The sequence below is a fragment of the Halichoerus grypus genome, chromosome 11 (genome assembly GCF_964656455.1).
Source record: "Halichoerus grypus chromosome 11, mHalGry1.hap1.1, whole genome shotgun sequence".
Classification (NCBI taxonomy): Eukaryota; Metazoa; Chordata; class Mammalia; order Carnivora; family Phocidae; genus Halichoerus; species Halichoerus grypus.
This window is the reverse complement of record NC_135722.1, coordinates 106,725,845-106,748,921: the sequence shown is the minus strand read 5'-3', so window position 1 is coordinate 106,748,921 and position 23,077 is coordinate 106,725,845. Positions and strand designations below refer to the sequence as shown.

Below are 23,077 nucleotides of genomic sequence, written 5' to 3'. Positions count from 1 at the left end.
CCATTGGCAGCATCCATTCCTCAAGGGTGCTGGACTAGGTTCCTCACTGCCCGATGGCCAATGTCTGCCCTGAGTTCCTTGCCACAAGGTCTCTCCCGAATGGCGGCTCCATCACCAAGGCCTGCTAGCCCAGAAGGAAACAGAGAGTCTGCTAGCAGGACAGAAGTCACTTCCTCTAGCCTAATCGTGGAAGCGACATCTCATCACACTTGCCATCCTGTTTGTCAGAAGCAAGTCACAAGGTCCGGCCCCCATGCAAAAGTTAGGGGTCAGAGAAGGGCATGAATACCAGAAGGTAGGAGTGGTCGACGCTATTTGCCACCACAATCGGAAACAGGAAGATGTTGGGAACTAAGCATAGAGATGACAGGGTGTTGGCAGGGTTCAGAAATTTTAAAATAACAAAAAAGTTATCAGTGAAAAGTTACTCAGTGGTGAAGCAATGAAACGCCTTCTACTATTTAAAATTTTCTCAACCATGTGAATATATAACTTACGATATCAAATTAAAAGTGCATGTATTTAAAAAAATAAAAAATAAAAAAATAAGTGCATTTATTTTTACTTTTACTTCTCATCATTCTGCAGGAGCTCTCCTGCTTTTATTCTCTATGAGCAGATCCAAGTTATTTCTTTAGAGCACAGGATAATGACTTGCATATTAACTTGTTTATTGTTTGTCCTTTTCACGATATGCTAAGCTTTTAGGAAGGCAAGGGCAGGTCTGTTTCATTCAGCAGTGTATTGCCGAGGACCGCCATGGGGCCTGGCACAGAGCCAGCATTCAATAATTATCCACTGCATAATGAACAAACCAATGAGCAGTACAAGCATTAAGAGTGACAATGTACATAAGACAAGAATAGAATGGATTTGATTACTCGCAAGAAAATGGAATAAAGTTGAGAATGAAGTAAAAAAAGTAACAATGTATCCTCTTTTAAAACCCAATGGCATGATATATACCTCTTATCCTATTACTATACCTCTATCACACTGGATTATTTTCCCACACCTGTGAGCCTCTTGAGAGATAATTAAACTTGATACAAGTATAACAGATATCAAATTTATTAACATTTCCTTCTCAAAATTTAACTAGAATATCTTTAATCATGACATTTCTTTCAACAAAGCGAGCTTACATTCATGTATACCAATGAATATAATAAGATACAAAGGAATAAACAAGACCATCCCAGGTAAAACTCTTTGGAAATCAGAAGAAAAAGATACTATTTGGGGGGGGGAGGATGGATATATCTGGAGGGAGGGATTGGAAAAAGCTTTATGGAGGAGATAGCATTCAAAGTCGGCCTTAAATAATGGGTAAGATGTGAGCAAGCAAAAATAGCAGAAAAGAACATCTTGGGAGCAGGAAGAGAAAGAATCGGTAAACAACGCGGGGAGAGTGTGAGGCATGCATGGGAAGGAGCGTGATATTCGGTAGGAATGGGGCCCTGGGCGTGAGGGAGGTGGGGGCAGAGAGAACTGACAGGGCAGACCCAGCAGAGAACCGTTATAAAGTCACATCTGATAAATGCCGGAGCTTGGGTTTCATTCCTGGGAATTAAAAGTCACTGATGGAGTTCAATTAAGGAGAAACATCTTCAGATTTTATAAAACTCGTTTTGGCAGAAGTGTAGAAAATCAAAGACAGGTGAGGCATAGGGCAGGGGAGAAGTCAAGGCATGGCATATTTAGGAGTAGGCATCAGAAGGACTCGGTGACCCAAAATGCAAGAAGTGACGGAGCGGCGCAGGACAGAATCAATTGCAGGACTCAGCCCTGAGCTGCAGGCATGTGGTAGGGAGCTCGGGGCAGGGAGTGGTTTAAAGGCTCGGAGAGGCCGGGACAGATGTCGGGATGAACCAGGCCGTGCCATCTGTGAGTCCTGGAGGAGCGGATGCCTCCTGCTGAGTCGACCGCAAGTTCGTGTTAAAGAACCAAGCTTTGCGTTTAAGTGCAGACTGGGAATCCAAAGCGCGGCCTGCTCCTCATTACTAAAAGGACTAAGTCACTGCATGCGTTTAACTACCCGAGCCAACCAGTATGCAGCCAGAGTGACCGGAGAAAAAGTAAAAGGAGTTGGAAACGTGCTTGTAGCTCAGGCAGCTCCACCGGGTACCGGGGGATGTGCTCCCCGGCCGAGCCATCAGCCCGCCGTGCGCCGCCGCCCGGTGCGCCCACCACCGCCCAGCGTCGCTCGAGGCGCGTCCGTGTGCTGCCCCAGCCAGAGAGAGGGCCAGCTGAACGGGGACACGCAGGCGTCCCCCTCGCCCGCTCCGAGTGCTGGCGGCGGCGCGCATCCCTGCAGCCCTGGGGAACGCGGCTGTGCTCTGGCCTGTTCGCCTGGGGAGGCAGCGCTAGCGCTCGCGCTTGGCCCTTCCGACAGCGACGGCCCTGCCTCCACGGGTCGGGCACCCACGCGGGGCCTCTGGCAGCTGCCGGGTACCAACATTCCCGTGCTTCCTTCTGGAAGCAGGGACGTAAGCGCACGATGGGGTCGGGGCCCCGCTGTGAGGCGGACCTGAGCTCAGACTCCACCATCCCCGGTCTCCCCGTGGGGCCACAGCGCCCTCTCGGGTCTCCCAGAACCGGAGGCCGTTCACGGCCGGGGGCCGCTAATCGCCCCGAGGTCTGCTTTCTTTGGCCCAGGGTGCATCGCCTGGCTGGGGGCTGCGTGGGAGGGAGGCTGAGAGAAGGTGCGCGCTGGGAGCTGCAGCAGGGGGCCGGCGTCCTTCCCCAAGGGGCGCGGGCCTCCTCTTAATTCAAGGGGCTCCGCGTCCGCAAACTGGCTCATGTCTGGAATTGACTGAGGGGCTGAGGCTCTCTGTGTGGGTGATTCAAGTCAGACGTGACCTGTAACTATTCTGCTCACCATATCCAAGTAAAAATTGTTAGCAGATTCTCATCTAGTTGTCTTCTCGGGACACCATACTCGCCCCGCCAGGGCCACAGGCCTCTTGGAGTCAGACTCTGCCGTCCTGGACGGCAGCCGCACCCCCCTTGCTTTGGTGGTTAGGTGCGGCCGCTTAGCGCCTGCCCCCCAGGAATCCAATGACCCCCACTGCTTTGGGGTCCCGGGTTTGTTGGCAGCAGCTCTGTCTGTAATTTCAGAGACGACTGAGCACAGAGCTCTGCAAGGATCCTGGAGTCGCCTCACAAATTTGAGATCTCCTTGGGGGTCCCCTGCTGCCCCCACTCCTCCTGCCGCCGTCGCTGAAGGCTCTCCGGCTGCTGCTTGGAGCAGGACAGTCCCTGTTGCTCTGCCCATCGCCGGAGACGTGGCTGTTAATCCCACGGCTGTAGCGGTCCGGCCAGAAGATGCCGCCACGTCATTTCTGCCGGCCAGACAGCCTCACGGTGCGGATGCTGCGCCCCTGCATCGTGTGGCTTCATCTGCCCCTCTCCTGGAGAGGACCTAGAGCAACAGGAAGATCCTCGCTGCAGGTAGCCCAGCCTCTGTGGTCGTTCTGCTGAGTGCAGGCCAGACTCCCCATTCTCAGTCCCATGGTTGGCGCAGTACGAATGGACCCAAAGATACGCAGGAGGGCCCCGGGGGCGTAAGCCAGTCAAGGGATCCCATTCCTCTGGCTACAGTGACAGGTGTAGAAAATTGCACCAAACCCAGGCCCACGCCGATCAGCCCTCCATTCTCCTAGTCACGGTGATGGAACAGCAGATCAGACAGAATCCTGTGCCACCAGGCTCGTGACTATACGGTCCAGTAACCAGTGACAATCTGCAGGGCGATAGTTTTGTTTTCTCCTTGAACCGGCTAATGTTTCCACCGGTCTCTGCCTGAAAGTGTGGGGCCTCTCCTACTATGGGTTCAGTTGCTCTTTTTAACAAGGGGATGGACTAGTCTGGTTTGTTTTGTGTATCGTCCAAGAGGAAACAGGAAGTTTTCTGTAGGGAAAAGACCACTATCCTGGTTAATACCTATTCTGCCTTTCCTATTCCTGCCCCCAGGTTAATCACAAACTAAGGAACATAACCATGCCCTCATTTCATTTTCACTTAGTCTTTTTCCCACATAGGACCCAAATATGTATTCAAAAGGCTGGACCAAGGACTGATTCAAGTAATAATCATATAGACATACCACCCCTACACACACACACACACACACACACACACACCCTGGGGGCACCTTTACATCCCCATCTACCAGCGCCTCTAGTGCTTAGACTGTGGGCTGTCTTTAAATCTCATGAGCACGAGCAAGGGAAGGTCACTGCCTAGAGTCTATAGCTTACGCGTTTTAACTTTTTTTTGAAAAAAAAAAAAAAATACGGACCCTTCCCCAAGAAAGAGGTCCACATGCACCTGCCCAGTTTTGCATACCGTGTGGGTCACTCACACTCTGAAGCTTATTCACCGACCATAGGTGAAGCATTCCTTCCTTAACTCTACAAGCCTCTCTAGCTTTTTCTGCTGAGCCTTTAAAACAGCTTCTAAAGGCTTTCATTTCCTTACCTGCCCTATTTTCCTTGCTTGCAACTACAAAAGCCAGAATGGACATTCTTTAAAATTGCATTAGAGGCTTATTCGCCATCTCTCATTAATCAGTAACAAACTCCAACTGCTTTTGCAAGGGGGAAGACAATGAAACCCTGCACTCTGATGGAATATCTCCTGTTGTTTCTTCTTTCACACTTGCTTTTCAGGGCTTTTTTGGGACCTGTAAATAGAGGTCCAACAGAAGGCAAGGCAAGAATAAAGCTCTTCACTGCCTCTTTTCATCACTATTTATGCCCCCTTGCTTCTGCAAAGGGCATTTGAAGGTTATGCTCCTGCACGCCTGGCTCTTTCTTGGGGAAGCATTTTCTCTCGAGTGATTTACTAAAAATAAAGTGCCATCAATCACCTGCCTTTCTATGGCTTACACTAATTTGGAATCCCTGGATGTGTGTGTTTATCTCGGTCTAATGGCCCCTAAAGGAATTTATGGTGACAATCCTTGCACTGCTTTCTATTTCTGTTTCACTGACTGAACATCTAGCTGCTCGGGAGCGTGCAGTGTCTGAGCTGAAAGTACCTACCGGGTTTACTGCAGATGGATTACCAGGAAGACATGCTCAGGGCGGCACCATGATGGACCTATGCCTGCAAGCAAGCCGGGGGAAGAGAAGGACAAAGCAAAATTGCATCTGGAGGACAGATCCGGAGAACTGTGAGACAGCTCCACTCTGCCAGTGTGGGGGCATCGCTGGCGTCCCCTACTCTCCCACACCCCACCTCGAACCCGTCCCCCGCGCTGATGGCCCTACCTTCAGATTACACATCCCAAAGCCATTATCGCTGGCCCCCACCTGCGCTGCTGCCTCGCTGGGACAAGCCAGTCGCCGTCTCCCATCCGGATTCTGGCCACAGCCTTCCAGCCAGGGCCCCCGCGGCCACCCTCCTCGTCCTGTCGCATCTCCACACAGCAGCCAGACTCGCTGACATGGAACGGAGATCATGTCGCTTGTCCACTCAAAACCACCGAGAGGAAAAACCAGAGACCTTCTGGCACATCCTGAGTGGTCTGCCTCACTTCCCGAAAAACCCTGACCTCACCCCCAACGGCTCTCACGCATCCGCTCCAGCCACACCGGCCTCCAGGCGCCCCTGCACCTTAGGCCTTTAGGCTGGTCTCTCCCTCTGCCTGGAATGTTCTTCCCCAGATCCGTACACAGTTAGCTCCTCCCCCTTCTCACAGACAACCATCCTGACCACCCTTTTAAAAACTGGATCCCGGGGCGCCTGTCTGGCTCAGTCCGGGGAGCGTGTGGCTCTTGATCTCAGGGTTGTGAGTTCGAGACCCACACTGGGTGTACAGATTACTTAAAAATAAATAAATAAAATCTTAAAAAAAAAAAAACCATGGAACCCATGTGACCTCCCACCCTTCACCTCTTTTTCTGCTCTACTCCTTTTCTCTATGGAAGAAAAAACGCATCCCTTTATAACATGATATATGGTTTACTTACTTATGTTTATTGCTTATTGTCTATTCCACCACGTACCATGCACGATACGACTCCCCCCAACTAGAGGTAAGCTCCACGGGCACAGGATCTTCATGTTCACTGATGCGTCCACCATTTAACACAGTGCCTGGCATGTAGTAAGCCATCAGTAAATGTGCACTGGATTAACTAGTTAATTAATGCCTGTGTCACACTGACCACACACACACACAAACGCACACACACACACAGATTAGAAAAGGTAAAGACCAGATTTGCTCTCAGGGATGCAGTTCGGCAGAAGATGGGGAAGGAACAAGCTGGTATTCACTGGCCATCTATGCTGTAATATCTTCCATGCAACCTCACATAATCCACCCAACACCCTGCAAGGTAGGTATTATTACCCTCTCTTTACAAATATAGACTTCCCCAGGGACCTACAGCTGGTAAGTAGTAGAGTTCAGTTTCAAATCCATGTTTGACTTAAAAACACTTGATTCTTTCTGGAACCACTAAACCCATTTGCCTCGGGTCAGAAGGGCACCAGGGAAGAGTGTTCAGCCAGGCGGACCCTAAAAAGTAAAGCAGGCACAGAGTTGCACCCCACTCTGCTCTTCACGCTAATTTTCAAAGATCTGACTATAATTCTTAGAGCATAGAAAATATGATTCGGATCAGAGCAGAGCTCCATTATTATTTCTTATGCGTTTGTCCTATTTTATCCAGTGCTGATTTGAACAGAGTATCTTCCCAACTATAAATAAGGTTTTGAAGCCACATGTGGGGAGCTAATATTTCTAAACAAATAATCCGTACCCTCAGCCCCCAGATATTTTCATTCGAAACTGATCAAACAAGCAGCAGAGGGAAGAATTGTGAGTCACACTATATCTTGGTGCCCCCCAACACCCTCTGCTAAAATGATAATTCTTCAAAATGATGGGGTCATAGCTGGAAACATTAATTGGAAGTCATATTGTACATTCTCTCTTTCTATGTGGGAATCTTTTATGACAAGATCAAGACTTCTACTAAAGAAGGTTCTTTGAGGAGAAGGCCACCAAGACTGGACCTCGAATGCTCCTCTTCATCTTCAAGGGAAGACAAAATACACAGATGAAGCTAGGAATCGAGAGGAAGCAGGACACGGGAGGTGTAGAGAGAAGTCATACCTGCTCAGACCACTGTGAGTGGACAACATTCAGGAGCTGACTTAAGGCTCTTGGCAAGAACGACGGACTCACTTAGTAAACCCCAGACTGACAGCCACGCTTGCTATTCCCAAGTGGGAAAGCCATGAAGGGAATAATGCAAAGAGAGAATCGCTCTTACTTTTTTTTAAATGTCAAGGAATAAAGAAATATTCAAAGAAGCAAAAAGAATAAATAATACATTTTAAATGAATTTTTATCCTTATGGTCAGTCAACATGGCTTACTTGCTTTATTTGGAATCTTAAATTCTCAAACACAATCTTCACACATATTTAGGAACTGGCTAAGATCACATTTCTTTCATATATAAACAGTGTCTTATTTTCCTCAATGGATTATAGAAAAACGGCATCATTAAATTGGGTTGTCATTTGAAATAATCCTACTGCAAATTGTTCTGGGGGGGAGGGGGAAGCCTCATTAATGGAATAATAAACATTTTTCCACCATTAGTCTTTTAAAAGTGGGCTCATGAGAATCTACCTTAATTATGTTTTATTAATTGAATTTTCCAATTATAAAATTCATGGAATTCTCTCCCTGGTCAACTCAATCTGGCTAGAAGTTTATCAGTTTTATTGGCAACAAGAACATGCTTTTGGTTTCATTGATTTTCTTCATTGGTTTTGTTTCCTGTGTAATTGATTTCTGCTCTGATCTTTATCACCTCCTTTCATCTGCATACTCTGCATTTCATTTCTCTTTTTCTAGTTTCGTGAGAAGAAAGTTGAGGTTCTTGTATTTGAGACCTTTCTTCTTTTCTAACACAGGCATTTAGTGCTATAAATATCCCTCTAAGTACTACTTCAGCAACGTGTTGGGAGTCCCGAGGTCGATCCCCAGGTTCAGTGATTTGCTAGGAGGATGCACAGGACTGAGCATGTCACTGCACTCAGGGCTAAGATTTATTGTAGCAAAATAAATCACAGTCAGCAACGGGAAAGGTACACGGGGTGAAGTCCAGAGGAAACCAGGCACAAGCTTCCAAGAGTCCTCTCCCAGTAAAGTCACACAGGACATAACTAATTCCCCCAGCACTAAATGCTGCCAACCACAGAAGCTAGAGACTCAGTGCCCACATTTTTTACTGAGAGCTGGTCACGTAGGCACTCTCTGCCTGGCCGGTACCCAGATTCTAGACTTCCAGAAGGAAAGCAGGTGCTCAGCACAAACCATAATGTTTGTACAAACACTTCAGTCACTGGGAGCTGATCTTATCAGTTAGGGCAGTGGGGAACCCCCCTCCCCAAATCCAAATTCAGAGATACCAGCCAAGGGCTAACTTTCTAAGTAAGTCTTTCTAAGGATAGCAATGTCAGGACTGCTGTGTTTCTGTTGTTGTTGTTGTTTCTCTGCACAAATTTTGATATATTGTGCTTTTATTCTCATTCAGTTTAAAATACTTTCTATTTCCCTTTTGAATTCTTGCTGAATCTATGGGTTATTTCCACTGTGGCCAGAGAGCATATTTTGTACGACTATAATCCTTTTAAATCATCAAGTCTTGTTTTATGACCTGGAAGCCAGTCTTTCTCAGTAAATGTCCTTGTATCCCCTGCTGTTGTTGGCTGGACTGTTCTACAAATATCAGTAAGGTTAGGTGGTTGTGTTGCTCATGTCTGCTCTACGCTTTCTGATTTTCTACGTACTCGTTCTGTCAGTCACTGAAATTTCCACCTAAAATTACAGATGTGTCTATGTTTCCTGCACTTACTTAGATCAGTCTCTGTTTTGTGTGTTTTGAAGCTGTGATGAAGTGCATAAAAGGACAAAGCTGGGAACCTGATTCCAAACCTTATTATGAAGCTATGCTCGCCCGAACAGTAAGGTATTGGCGTAAAAACAGATACAAACATTAAAAAAAAAACAAACAAAAAAAACCCTATGCAGAAATATAACCACATCCGTACGGCCAAGTGGTTTTCCACAAAGGTGTCAGGCAATTCATTTGGGAAAAAAAAAATTACCTTTTCGAAATGATGTTGGAACAACTGGATAGCAACATGCAAAAAAAAAGCCAACCCTCACAACATGTATACAAAAATTAATTTGAAATGGATCATAGACCTAAATGCAAGGGCTAAAGTTATGAAACTTCTAAATTACAACATAAGAGGGGCGCCTGGGTGGCTCAGTTGGTTAAGCGACTGCCTTCGGCTCAGGTCATGATCCTGGAGTCCCGGGATCGAGTCCCACATCGGGCTCCCTGCTCGGCAGGGAGTCTGCTTCTCCCTCTGATCCTCCCCCCTCTCATGTGCTCTCTCTCTCTCTCTCTTTCATTCTCTCTCTTTCAAATAAATAAATAAAATCTTAAAAAATAAATAAATAAATTACAACATAAGAGAAAATCTTAGTGATTTGAGTTGGGCAAAAATTTCTTAAATAGAACACAAAAAGCACAACCTATAAAATTAAAAAAATAATGGAAAAATTGGGTTTCATCAAAATTTAAAATGCTGGCTCTTCAAAAGACATTAAAGAAAATAAGAAAGCAAGCCACAGACTAGGAGAAAATGCTTTCAAAATATATGTATGATAAAGCACCTTTATCTAGAATATATATAACTTATATAACTCATTAAAGAGAAGACAACTCAATTTTTAAAAACTGACAGAAGATTTGAACCAACACTTCACTGATGACTACATACAAATAGCAAATAATGTAAAAATGCTCCACATCACTTGTGTTTAGGGAAATGCAAATTAAAAATATGGAAAGATGCTACTACACACACACAGTAGAAGGGCTAATACTAAAACGACTGATAACACAAGTGTTCGCAAGGATGTGGTGTCACTGAACTCTCAAACATGGCCAGTGGGCTACCAAACTGGAACCACCACTCTGGAAAAGTTTGCTGGCGTCAGGTTAAACATACACTTACCCTATGACCCGGGATTCGTCTCTGAGGTATCTACCCAAGAGAAATGAAAACATATAGACACACAAATGTGCTCCTAAATGTTCAGAGCAGCCTTAAAAAAATTAGAAGTTCTGAACTGGAAATAGCCCAAATGTCTATCATCTGGTGAATGGATAACCAGATTGTGATAAATCTTTACAATAGAATACTACTCAGCAATAAAAGGAACAAACTATTGATATATGCAAGAACAAAGATGAATCTCAAAAGTACTGTCTTGAGCAAAAAAAAAAAAAAAGACATAAAAGTCTACAAGAGTATGATTCCAGAAATTCTAGAAAAGGCAGAAGTATAGCAATAGAAAGCAGATCAGTCTTGGCCACAAGAGGGAACCAATCGCAAAGGGGCAGGAAGGAACGTTTCGGGGTGATGGAACTGGTCTCTATCTTGACTGTGGGAATGATTACATGACTATCTGTTGCAATGAGTCAAAACTCATCAAATTACACACTTCAAATTGGTTAATATTATATGCAAATTATACCTCATAGAAGCTGACATAAAATATATTTGAAATATTTAACTGTGTCTTTTGAACTTTCTTTTACAAATTGTTTTAAATTCTTTTTGAAAAGATTTTATTTATTTATTTATCTGAGAGAGAGAGGATAGTGTGAGTGGGGGAGGAGCAGAGGGAGAGGGACCGGCAGACTCTGCACTGAGCGCAGAGCCCAACACGGGGCTCGATCCCATGACCTGAGCCAAAATCAGGAGTCAGACGCCTAACCGACTGAGCCACCTAGACGCCCCCAAACTGTTTTGAATTTTGAAGTTTATATTACACATAAAGGTATACAAATCATAAGGGTCTTATCACACACTTAGTATGTGAGTTAACACCAAGCAAGCACCCATGTAAATGCCCCCCAGAGAAAGAACACTGTGAACACCCAGAAGGCCCATTCACTCCTTCTTTTCGAAAGCTCACTATTATCTAGTCTTGTAAAAGTAGAATATTGCTTGTTTTTAAACTCTCACCTCAAGAACACTGTGTAGTAGAGTTAACCTTATCCAAGAAGAGGTCTGGCCTTTGCCTTAGGCTCCTGGAAGCTGATATCTAAGCCCTTGCAATACCCTGCCTGGTAAGTATCTGTTTACCTGGGGGCGCTGGGCCCAGTGGTTATCAGCCTGACCTCCAGAGGAGCTAGCGATTAAAGGTCAGCAGCATGTAGTTAGGCCCTCACTGAACACCGAGCCTCCAGGGCACCTCCCTGGTTGGCAACACTCCAGGTGTATTGTCCTATATCTTGCTGGGAGAAATCAGCTCCATCCAAATCCCACTGGGAGTGGACGACTGGAAATTCCATGCGAGTAATGCTCCTGCACTTGGCACCACGCACCTCTTCCCTTGACTGATTTTAATCTGTATCCTTTTGCTCTAATAAACTATGGTCATGAGTATAACAGTCTCTGTGAGTTCTGTGAGCCCTTCTAGCAAATTACCAAACCCGAGGGTGCTGGTGGGAGCCCCTCCGAACTGGCAGTTGACGCCAGAAGAGAAGGTGGTCTTAAGAGACACACCTGAACTCTGCAGGAGTCGTATGGTTATTACGTCTTCGACGCAGCATTATGTATCTGAGATCCATTCATAATGCACCTTGTAAGGACAGTTTATTCACTGTCGTCACTCATGCAGTGACAATGAATTGACCATTATTTACTCACTCTACCGCTGATGGACATTTGGATTTTTTCCAGTTTTGCCATGTTATTGAATAGACTTAGAAGGACAAATAGAGAAATCCACAATCATAGCGGGAAATTTTGATTCATCTGTTGCACCTGATAAGAACAAAGCAGATAAAAAAAAATCAGTAAAAACAGGTTTTGATTATACAATTAACAAATTAGATTTGACATCACTCAATACTTAAAACTCATGTGGGCTTTCTTTGGGAGCAACGGTAATAAATATTTTCCCCAAATGCTTACTACATTTTTGTACCACTCTAAGAACTCTGTAAGTATTATTTCAGCTAATTTCATAACAAATCTTCCAACTTTACAGCTGAGACACTGAAGCATGGAAAAGTTAGGGAATTTGTCCAGAGTCCCATAGCTAAAAAAACAGCAGATCAAGAGTTCAACTTCAAATCTGATCCAAGAGCCAAGTTCTGAACTCCTGTGCTGTTTTCTACCTCTTCTCGAGGCAATGTTGGTATTTGCGTCTTCCTTGGAAATCATCGATTCCATCCAGAGTTTAAAATTTATTAGCATGAGCTGAACTTCATATTGCGATATGAAGTCCTAGAATTTCTATCAGATTAAAACTGCTTTTTAGCCGTTTATTTTTCCTTTCCATATCATGAACCTTATAAACTCATCTGGAGGGAACATTTATAATCTTGTAGTTAAATTCCATGACAAAAATATTCATTGTCTCACCTAAGACCTATTGATCACCACCAGTTTCTGGAAGCTTGATGCCTGAAAATAAACATTACGAACACTAACAAGAGATACAATCGTCTGGGCATCATCATTCACGGAAAGGAATTTTTCTTGAAGTTGTCTTAAGTATTACGACTATAAAGCAACATACGCCGGCAGTAAAATATTAAAAAAAAAAAGTCCTTTCCTTTCTGCGTGATCATTTGACCTATGGTCAACTTTCTACCTTTGTTCCTCCTGGAAACTTGACCTAAATGGTAAGTTAACTGAGTCACTATGACATAGTTGTGGGTAAAAACTGCTGATTGCACCCGGACTAGAACAAACTATGAATGGACCAGAAATACCCAATAGTAACACCATAGCTTTGGCTCTATGGGCATAATTAGGTCTGACTGACAATTCTAACTTTTGCTATTTATTTATTTATTTATTTATTTATTTTTTAAAGATTTTATTTATTTATTTGAGAGAGAGAGGATGAGAGAGAGAGAGAGCATGAAAGGGGGGAGGGTCAGAGGGAGAAGCAGACTCCCTGCTGGACAGGGAGCCCGATGTGGGACTCGATCCCGGGACTCCAGGATCATGACCTGAGCCGAAGGCAGTCGCCTAACCAATTGAGCCACCCAGGTGCCCTCTAACTTTTGCTATTTAAACAAAGGAGTTACAAGAGCATATTGGGGTTGCCTTTAGCACCTAACTCGATGCATTAGGGGTACCAATTAATTCTTGGTAATAAACTACAGTCAGGATTAGTGGTTATCTCAGCCCTTTAAAAATAACTCTTTTGGGCACCTGGGTGGCTCAGTTGGTTAAGCGACTGCCTTTGGCTCAGGACATGATCCTGGAATCCCAGGATCGAGTCCCACATCGGGCTCCCTGCTCAGCGGGGAGTCTGCTTCTCCCTCTGACCCTCCCCCCCTCATGCTCGCTCTCTCTCTCAAATAAATAAATAAAATATTTAAAAATAAATAAATAAAAATAACACTTTTGTTCTCAGGTGCACCCTCCCACTCTCATCTTACTTTCCCCCATGGCATGTATCACCGTCGAGCACACGGTGTCTGTTTATTTGCCTATTGTCTGTCCTCCTTCTACCACGAAGTTCCAGAAGGGCAAGAGCTTTTATTCTTGCTCGCTGCTCCACTCCCAGGTCCTACAATAGTAACTGATACATAGTAGGGGTTCGATGAGGATTTGTTGGATGAAGCTCCTACTAAGGTGTGGCTATTATCTGATGGACTAAAATCTTACTGGGCACCTACTATGTGTCAAGCCCTGTGTTAGTAAGGTGAGGGGACAGAGTGGTCATCAGCTGTGATTTTACAGCGTTAATAATCAAAGAGAGAAAACTTGAGACAATTCTCTACTGACCAAGAATATTTTCTTTATTAAAATGTTGTACGATTACACCACTAGGATCCTACGTGACTTAGCTCATTAGTAACATGTCCAGCAGAAGTTCATCTTCAAGGCGCGGTATTCTCGCCCCAGGACCCAAGTACTTCGCAGACGGCTCCACTCGCTTCTACAAACTGGCGCTGGTCCTCACGTTCAGGAGAAGCCCACATTTACGGAGGGAAGGAGGTCGGCCGTAGCAGCGGCCTGGGTGTGTCCCAAGCATCTGCTCCCGAACTCCTCTCAGGCCCGCTCCTCTGGCGCTTCCGCACGAGCCTGCCGTGGCCGCGGACGCCGGCGAGCTCAGTGCCCTTTACGGACCGCGCCGAGCGCTCCGCCCGCAGCCCCGTCGGCGTCAGGCCTTCTGCAGAACCACGCACCAGTTGCCCTGATCGTAGTAGCTCCGCAGCAGGCGGACGTGACTCAGGCGCCGGCAGGCCTCCTCCAGCTCGCCCGCACGGAACACGTGGTAGTACCGATGGAGCACGGGCCCGCCTCTCCCGGGGCCCCCCCGACGGTGCCAGGGCACCAGGACGTCCTGAGAGCGGAAAGAGGTCCTGTTCGTGTGGACCGGCAGCGTGGCATCCGTGAGTCCGCCGGCGCCTCCCCCTGCCGCCCGGGCGTCGGGACGCGGGGGGTCCAGGTCGCCCGCCTCGGGCACCTGCTCGGCCGGCGGCCCCGGCTCGGCTGCGTCGCTGGGGGTCGCCTCTGCCTCTCCTCGGCGACGTGCGCTCCCTCCAATGTACTTGGATTTCTTCTTCTCATATTCCTGTTCCATCGCCCACACGTAAACGAGCGCCATGCCCCCGGGTCTCAGGAGTCGAACAAGTTCTTGCAGAGCCGCCGCTCGACGCTCCTGGGGAGAAAGCGACACGTTGTCCTTTGTCAGCCGAGAGCAGACGCGGCAACAGGAGAGTGGAACTGACGGAAGTATCAGATTTTTTTTCTTAAAGGTTTTATTTATTTATTTGACAGAGAGAGAGAGAGAGGACAAGCAGGGGGAGTGGGAGAGGGAGAAGCAGACTCCCCACTGAGCAGGGAGCCCGATGCGGGGCTCGATCCCAGGACCCTGGGACCATGACCTGAGCTGAAGGCAGACGCTTAACGACTGAGCCACCCAGGCGCCCAGTATCACCGATTTTAATTAAGTTGAACAGCCCAGAAAATCTTAACAAAATATATAAAAAAAGGGGGGGGGGGGAATTTTGTTCTGTGATTAAGGGGGAAAAAAGTTTAAAACACAGGGAAAAGGACATTTTTATTTGTGCTAATAAAACAGAGGCACAGGGGGTTCTTGGACTTCGTTTCGCATTCACGCAGGTCGTCGGGTGCAGGAGACCCCGAGTGCGGGCAGCACACGGCGACCTGTAAAATCACCGCTCACGTGAGGGGACAGACCAGTGACACAGGAAAAATAAGCCGTTTTTTCTTATAAGAAAAATACAGAACATTAAATTGACTTATTTTGAAATCAGGACCTTCTAAGACGAATTAAAGCACGAGGGACAGACTCCTACCAGCGAGTTTGGAAAAAAGAACAACAGCGGGATGGGAAGGAAGACTCGCGAAGGTCGGGGCGGGCAGGGCTGAGCGGGCGGCGGCCCAGGGCGGGCGAGCTCCCGGCTCCGCGGCGGCTGGAACGGGAGACCCTGCTTCGGGGAGCCGGCCGGGGCTGGGGCGCACTCGGCCGGGCAGAACCGCGCGGCCCGCTCGGCTCGCTGATCCCCGCCGGCAGCCGGCAGGCCCCGGGGGCGGGAGGGAGGGAAAGCCGCGCGTCCGCTCCCGCTCCCGCTCCCGCTCCCGTCCCTGCGGAGAGGGCGGCACTCACGGCCGTGGCGAGATGGTGCGTCACAGCAACGGAGATGCAGGCGTCCCACGAGCCGCCGCGCAGGGGCACGGCCAGCGCGTCCCCGACCAGCACCTCCGAGCGCCGCTCGCGGCAGATGCCCACGAGGGCCTGGCTCCGATCACAACCAACCTGCAACAGAGGAAGGGCTCGTTCAGACGTCCTGAGAAGCAGAGCCACGGCGTACTCGCCACCACGCGCGACGCCACGGAGCGCAGTCCGCTGCGGGCGGCGGGAGGCCCTCGGGCGTCACACTGACTCACGCCCGCGGGACACAGGGTTAGAGATGGCGCGGGAAACGGCAAGTCCTAACGGGCATCTACACATCACCGACCGGAACCGACATCTTTTCGTAACATCACACATATAAAAATGGAAATTATCCCATAAACACAGACATTCAGTCTTTGGTGGGGGGCCCCAGGTGTCACTCAACACGACAAACTATACTGTGATGGCCCAGATGGCAGGAGGACGGCTGGGGGCTTGGCCTGCGGTTTCTTACTTTTCAGTACATTTTACTGTACAATCAGAAAATAAAATCCCCAAACTATAAAAAACCAAAACGATCTCATTTTTTTGAAGCTTTTGAGTCTTGTTCTGCTAAATATAACTTAACCTACATATATATATATATATCTCAAAAACAAAGTGCTGAATTCAACATTTGCAAAATGCTATTTAATTAAACCTTTTAGTGTAAGCCGACCACCCGAAGGGAACAGCAGCATCCCCTGGTCTCCCCAGGCAGGGACTGTTACTAAGGTCTACGGGACGTGTTTGGGAGCAGGACTGCCTGTCTCCTCTCAAGCTCTGTTATTTTTGTACACAGTTCTGCTGTTTAGTCCTAAGAGTACACGCGTGTGCGTGCGTGTGTGCATGGAGGACAATGTGCACAGGTAAACTGAGGGAGCACTGGGAGGGGGGAGGGGCATAAGAAATGTTAAATCACTAATTAATAATCATCCCCAGATAGTTCTTCCTAACTCACTCTCTACAATAGGGAAAAAGAAACGTGAAAGTAGATTTCAGCAGATGGAAGCGGCCACCTCAAGCTTGTATTTACTCATTTGAATTTTAGATGCAGTGAGCATTGATTATTAGGGTTGCCTCAGTCTATCTGAGAATAAAGAATAGGAGCCCTCATGTCAAAACAAGTCTTACTAAGTTAAATCTTACTGCCATGCTAGGCATACTTAATATGAATTTGCTCAATTTCTAATTGGTATTAAACAGCTTCTTTCTCTATCCTAGAGCTGCATTAATTTTTGAGGTATAATAAAAGGCACCGAGCTAGAGGTGAGGTATGGCAATGTCCCTTTGATATATTTTACGATAAGGAAGTACAAAGGGCCCATTAATAACACAGTGGCACAATTCCCAACTGACTGCTGTCTTTACCTACATAGGATACATAACTGGCTTATTACTTTTATTTCTTTTCCTCCATATTCTGTGCCGCCGAGCCAGCAGTCACAATATCAAGCTGACAATACCACTCAAATAATACGCGTATTACATTGAGGGGCTTGCCACCTTTTTTTACAATAAAATTCAGTTCATGGAGTCAGAAGTCTCAAGTCTGTCCAATTCTGACAGACTGCTACAAATCTTGCTAATCCAACTTTACTACAAAACAAATACCAGGAGAGAGAGCTCAACCAAGAAGGAAAGTTATTACCCGAAAACCACAGATAAGGCAGAACAAGGAGAAGAGCAGCCAAACCAAACCGGAGGAGATGTCCTTCCTCCAGCTGCCCATCGGTACGGAGGGCGGTCTGACCCACAGAGCAGCAGGTCTAGGGTAGACAGGACTCGCGCCTGGCGCATGACCTTCATCCTGCGCTGATTCTGCCCAAGACTTATATACACTCTCATCCAATCATCACTAATTTTCTCTCTTCCCTTTCTATTCTTAAATTTCCTTAAGTCTCTGTACCAAGGACAGTACCCAGGATTTGAAGGTCTCCCTAATCACGATGCATAATGTCAACAGTGTGATAGAAAGTGGCTTATTTATAAATACAATTTATAAACACATTTATTAAAGGACTCATGTAAGGCTACGCAATTCTGTGTGCTGGACGGAAGTCAGTGACATGAAAACACACACTGGTTGGGCTTGAAATGTATACTTACACTCCTTTATAATTTTTTAAAATCTTCAACAAAACATTAAACACGCAATTCTGGGAAGACTGGTACAAAATGAAAAACATTCGACCTAGTAGTCAAAGGTGCAAACTACAAAACTAGGTTTCATTTTTCTCCCAGTGAAGTATCGAAAATATATATATTTTTTAAGATTTTATTTATTTGACAGAGAGAGACACACAGCGAGAGAGGGAACACAAGCAGGGAGTGGGAGAGGGAGAAGCAGGCTTCCCTGAGAGCAGGGAGCCCGATGCGGGGCTCAATCCCAGGACCCTGGGATCATGACCTGAGCCGAAGGCAGATGCTTAACGACTGAGCCACCCAGGTGCCCCATCGAAAATATTTTAAAATCAAAATACGCCACGGGGATGGCAGCAATAAAACCAGCTCTCCGAAGCACTAGGACAGTGCAAATGGACTCCACCGGTTTTCAAAAGCCATCTGGTACACCACTTTTTAAGAAGGATAAAAATGTTCACAACTTTTTTTTTTTAAAGTAGGCTCCATGTCCAGCGAGGAGTCTAATGCGGGGCCTGAACTCATGACCCTGAGATCAAGAGTCAGATGCTCAACCAAATAAGCCACCCAGGAGCCCCAAAAATGTGCATAACTTTTGACCCAATAATTGCTCTTCTAAAAATTCATCCTAAAAAGAAATTATCCAAAATATGAAAAAAGCTAAATGAGCTAAAAAAAAAAAAAAACCTGCCTTTTACTGGCGCAGCCACCAGATATGACCGCAGATTCTCTGTATTAATGACCTCAACCCTGAACACACACCCTGAGTTAGCTACTGTTACTACACTGCAAATGAGGAAGACTTGTCTCACCACACGTAAGTCATCTGCCCCAAGTTAAAATAGTTAAGTGGTGGAGCAGAGATTTAAACCTGGGCTTTTCTCCCTCTAAACCCCACGTTCTTCCTTCCCGTCAGACTGTTTCTCAGGGGAGATGCTCGTTACTGTGTTATTTATAGTAACTCCACACTGAACATAAGGAACCATCAAGAGTGTTATTAAGTCCAGGAACTGATATATTTCCATCAACACAGAAATATGAAGTGATACGAATGAGTCATCAAGGTGTACGCGTATTCGGGACGATACAAACATTACAGGAAAAACATGGGAAGGACATCTCCCACGAGAAACTGCTTTCTTAGGGTGTTAAGATTACAGGCAAACACCCTTCCTTTTGTCCATTTTCTGAACTGCGGCTGTATTATTATTACTTAAAAAACACCACATTTTTGGGCGCCTGGGTGGCTCAGATGGTTAAGCGTCTGCCTTCAGCTCAGGTCATGATCTCAGGGTCCTGGGATCGAGCCCTGCATCGAGCTCCCTGCTCCTTGGGAGCCTGCTTCTCCCTCTGCCTCTCTCTCTGTCTCTCATGAATAAATAAATAAAATCTTAAAAAAAACAAAAAACAAAAAAAACACCACATTTTTTAAGCTACTAAGGAAACAAGCACTATGGGGAGATGAGACTGGCAATAAGGGGTTCAGAGTGCGGGGGAAAAGGCGAAGCCCGTCGACGACATTGAAAACAGCAACCTCAAGTCCCGAGCTGAACTAGCTGGACAACCTAGGAAAGCCACTTAACTTCTGCTTCCTCGTCATAAAAATGCCTACTTCTCAGGGATGAGATGAGAACCAAATAATTGATGTGTATGAAACACTTCACTCCACAAATGTTATTGTGACCGCACGGAACAAAGGCTGGACACAACCTCTCATCCTGGTAGTATTTCAAAAATACATTTTGTTAAGGAAGCATGTAATAATAATATAAACTTGTTTTTTAATTCTAAGACAATCCTACGTGTGAATACCTAGAATGAATGTCCCAGGTCACATTCCCTCATGAATATCAAAAAATGCACATATTTTCAGGCTCAAAGACAGCTGCCGAAAATACACTCAAACATACAGGCTGGAGCTTCGGCAGCTTCCTTCGATCATATGTGACTCCATTTCTGGTATAATGACAACCGTAACTCCAGCCAGACAAGGCGTCTTCATTCCTGCATTGAACCAACACCTACTGAGCCTTCCCGGGAGGTCAGACTGCGAATCACAAACTGCCAACCATGAAATGAATATAAATAGTGGAAAGTGACTATACTTGTGATTTTCTCATTCTTCTAAATGTATTCTGTCTTGAACAGATTCAGATCTTTGGGCTCAGTTTACCAGGAAATCATGTTTCTCAATTTTAACAGGATAACGCAGTCAGTAGGACTACGTCAGTGTGGTTGACCTCCACCTCGCTTCGCTGTCACGAGTGCTGCCTGACTCCGTAAAGCTGGGGGTTAGCATCAGGAAGGTGCAAGAGCAGAGCTCACTGAGAGACGTTTTGGCCAATACCTTAAGACTAAAATATCAGCAGATATCACTTGGATTTTAAGTGGCACATCAAAACCTACTTCTTCCACATGAACAAACCTAACTCATTAAACCTTATTCTTGATAAACTAAAATTTAATTGTAAACATAATGACAATACATGGATACTAATATCTTATCTTGATGAAAAGCTATGCTTTTATCTGTCTCTTAATGCATGAACCCTGCAGCGTAACTCACTTTCCTCAGGCAGGTGCGTACTATCAAGGAGGAGGTAAAGATACAGATGACGCGCCACGTGACGTCCTCCAGGAGCCCGTGAGTGTGGACTGCTCCGTTGTCCCCACCTCCCTCCTTACTCTAGTCCTCCTGCCCCTAATCTTGAGAAAGGGAAGTTTCAGTCCTCCCAAGAGCAGCGTTGATATGGGTATTTACAATAATGCACCAGTGTAGGGAGAATGTTCTCCTTCCCAGCACGGCAGGAAAAAATGTGAACCGCAGGAAAGGAAATCATAGCAACTGGAAACAAATTTGGCACGATAAAGAAGTGGGTTCAGATCCTGGGCCTCGAGCTGTAACCTCGGTCACTTGGTTTAAGTTCCTTAAGCCCTAGTTTCCTCAACAGTAAGACACCAATAAACAGTAACTTTTATTTTTTCCTACTGTGAATGAAAGAATACTATATTGGCATCAGAGGCACAAGTTCAAGTCTCAGTTATGTCCCCTAATTATACGACAGCAGGGAAGTAATACAGTCTGTGAGTCTTGGTTGCCTCATTTATAAGAGACACATGAAAATATCAGCTTTAACTTTCTCATACTTAGGAGGATCTAAGCAAAGAAAGTGGCTTCTCTAAACATCCCTTCTGACCTGTAAAGAGTTTAATAAATATAAGACAGTTTCTGAATCATGGAACACTATATCTAAAACTAATGATGTAATGTATGGGGATTAACATAACAATAAAAAAAATTAAAAAAAAAAAATAAATATAAGACAGTTTTACTGATAAAATAAGCACAATCTAACGGGAAGGGGAAAAAAAACCACACACATACACTACAAATAATGGCATGCACACCCACAAATTCTCAGGGGAATAAAAAAGAATAGGAGTGCTCATTAATTTTCCATCTGTTGGTTATAACTTTTATAATGACCTTTTAAAAAACAGCATTATACCATAAGGCAGAAGGTGACAACAACCTAACAAATAAAGCCAAAAGAGAGCCAGAAGCAACAATGACTTGCCATATATAACTCCTTATTGATGCCAAGATACTTTCCGTTTCCACAGCCAACATCAGCCACTAATGAACCACTTGGCAAAGCTTTCAAGAAGTCCACGACGCGCGGCCACGGGGTGTGTCTCGTGCTGCTGAAGTGCTCAGCAATCTCTTCATAGACTCGATGGACGTATTCTCGCTCCAGCTGTGAGGCTTCTCTAGCACTCTCTGGAAATGATGGGGGGGTCTCCTTCATCTGGCTGTCACAGACCAAAGGGTAACCTAATGAAAAATAGGGCAATATAAACCGTTCATTTTTATCCAAGTGATTCATAAGGTATGTTTTCTTATTTTTATTTTTTTTTTTAAGATTTTATTTATTTATTTGAGACAGAGAGAATGAGAGAGAGAGAGAGAGCACATGAGAGTGGGGAGGGTCAGAGGGAGAAGCAGGCTCCCTGCCGAGCAGGGAGCCGGATGCGGGACTCGATCCCGGGACTCCAGGATCATGACCTGAGCCGAAGGCAGTCGCTTAACCAACTGAGCCACCCAGGTGCCCCATAAGGTATGTTTTCTTAAAAAAACAACCAAATCAATGCAAATTTGGTGGCTAGGGGTAAGCAGGCTCTGATTTATCAGTTTAAAAATAGCTCTTACCTAACAAGTCCAATTACATGTGTGAGGGGTCTAAATGAAAAAAAGGGGAAAAATCCATCTGCAACAAGACATGAACTGCAATTCTGCAAGCCTGATAATGCAGATGCCTAGTTCATCCTGGGATTAAGGTCCTTTTATTTCGGAAAGCATCTTGATGGGCCTGGCCTAACCAGAAGAAATTTAGCTGAATTAACAGGAGTTAGGGTTTTTCTCCTGGTGAGCAAAGGAAACAGGAGTTCTGGGGCCCTAGCACTCTTGGAAAAACAACAAGACCTAGGAGGAGGTGTCATTTGGTTATGATCACAAGCATTTAATGAACACTATTTGAAGGAGTTTATACGGATGGTCTCAATTCTCACAATAACACCTTGAGATGGTACTGCTGCGTCCATTTTACAGATGAGGACATGAAGCCCAGAATGCTGAGTAACGATCCTGAAGTGACAAAGATGGTAAGTCACAGGGCCAGGACTTGCACCCAGCCAGTGGGGACTCGAGAGCCCATCATCTCAGTGACGACAGGCATCGCCTCCTTCAGCGGATCAGCACACCCTAAGGAGAACACCGTCAAGTCCAGGGGATGACAAGGGAAGCTGCGGATACACTGTTATCCTAGTTAACATCCTAATTAAATGAATTCTGAAGTTGTTCCCCGTTCCCTGCAATCATGGCTAACACTCATTTTAAATCCCTGCCTGTTCTCTGCTATGCTGTAATTTCCCTGTATCTCCGGCCGACGTCTGGGAGACGCATCTTTTCACTGCAGGAAGTACAGGAGGAAGGAGCGGTGTTCCGGAGAAGCCACAGTGAGAAATCATGTGGCAGCTCAGAAGTGGGCGGCAGCGTTCACGGCTTTGGGAACCCTCCCTAACTCTCATCAGAGCGTGCCGAACCTGGAGAAATGGGTGGGAGACAGCTAGTCTCTGCTACTGTGTGAAGGGCAGCTCTAAACACTTCATG

The 23,077-nt window shown here is 45.9% G+C and overlaps 1 protein-coding gene across 4 annotated transcripts in view; it reads right to left on the bottom strand.

The window, feature by feature from the left end:
* Positions 1–13,853: 13,853 nt before the first annotated feature.
* The window catches only part of ALKBH8 (alkB homolog 8, tRNA methyltransferase), a 50,710-nt gene continuing 41,486 nt past the window's right edge, over positions 13,854–23,077 (bottom strand). For all 4 annotated transcript variants that reach the window (XM_036067854.2, XM_078059061.1, XM_078059062.1 and 1 more), the window contains 3 exons: positions 21,486–21,742; positions 15,718–15,867; positions 13,854–14,745 (listed from right to left, as the gene is read on the bottom strand). In XM_036067854.2, the coding sequence (XP_035923747.2) occupies positions 14,245–14,745; positions 15,718–15,867; positions 21,486–21,742 (908 nt within the window). In that variant the 3' untranslated portion in view covers positions 13,854–14,244. The remainder of the gene's footprint in view (positions 14,746–15,717; positions 15,868–21,485; positions 21,743–23,077) is intronic.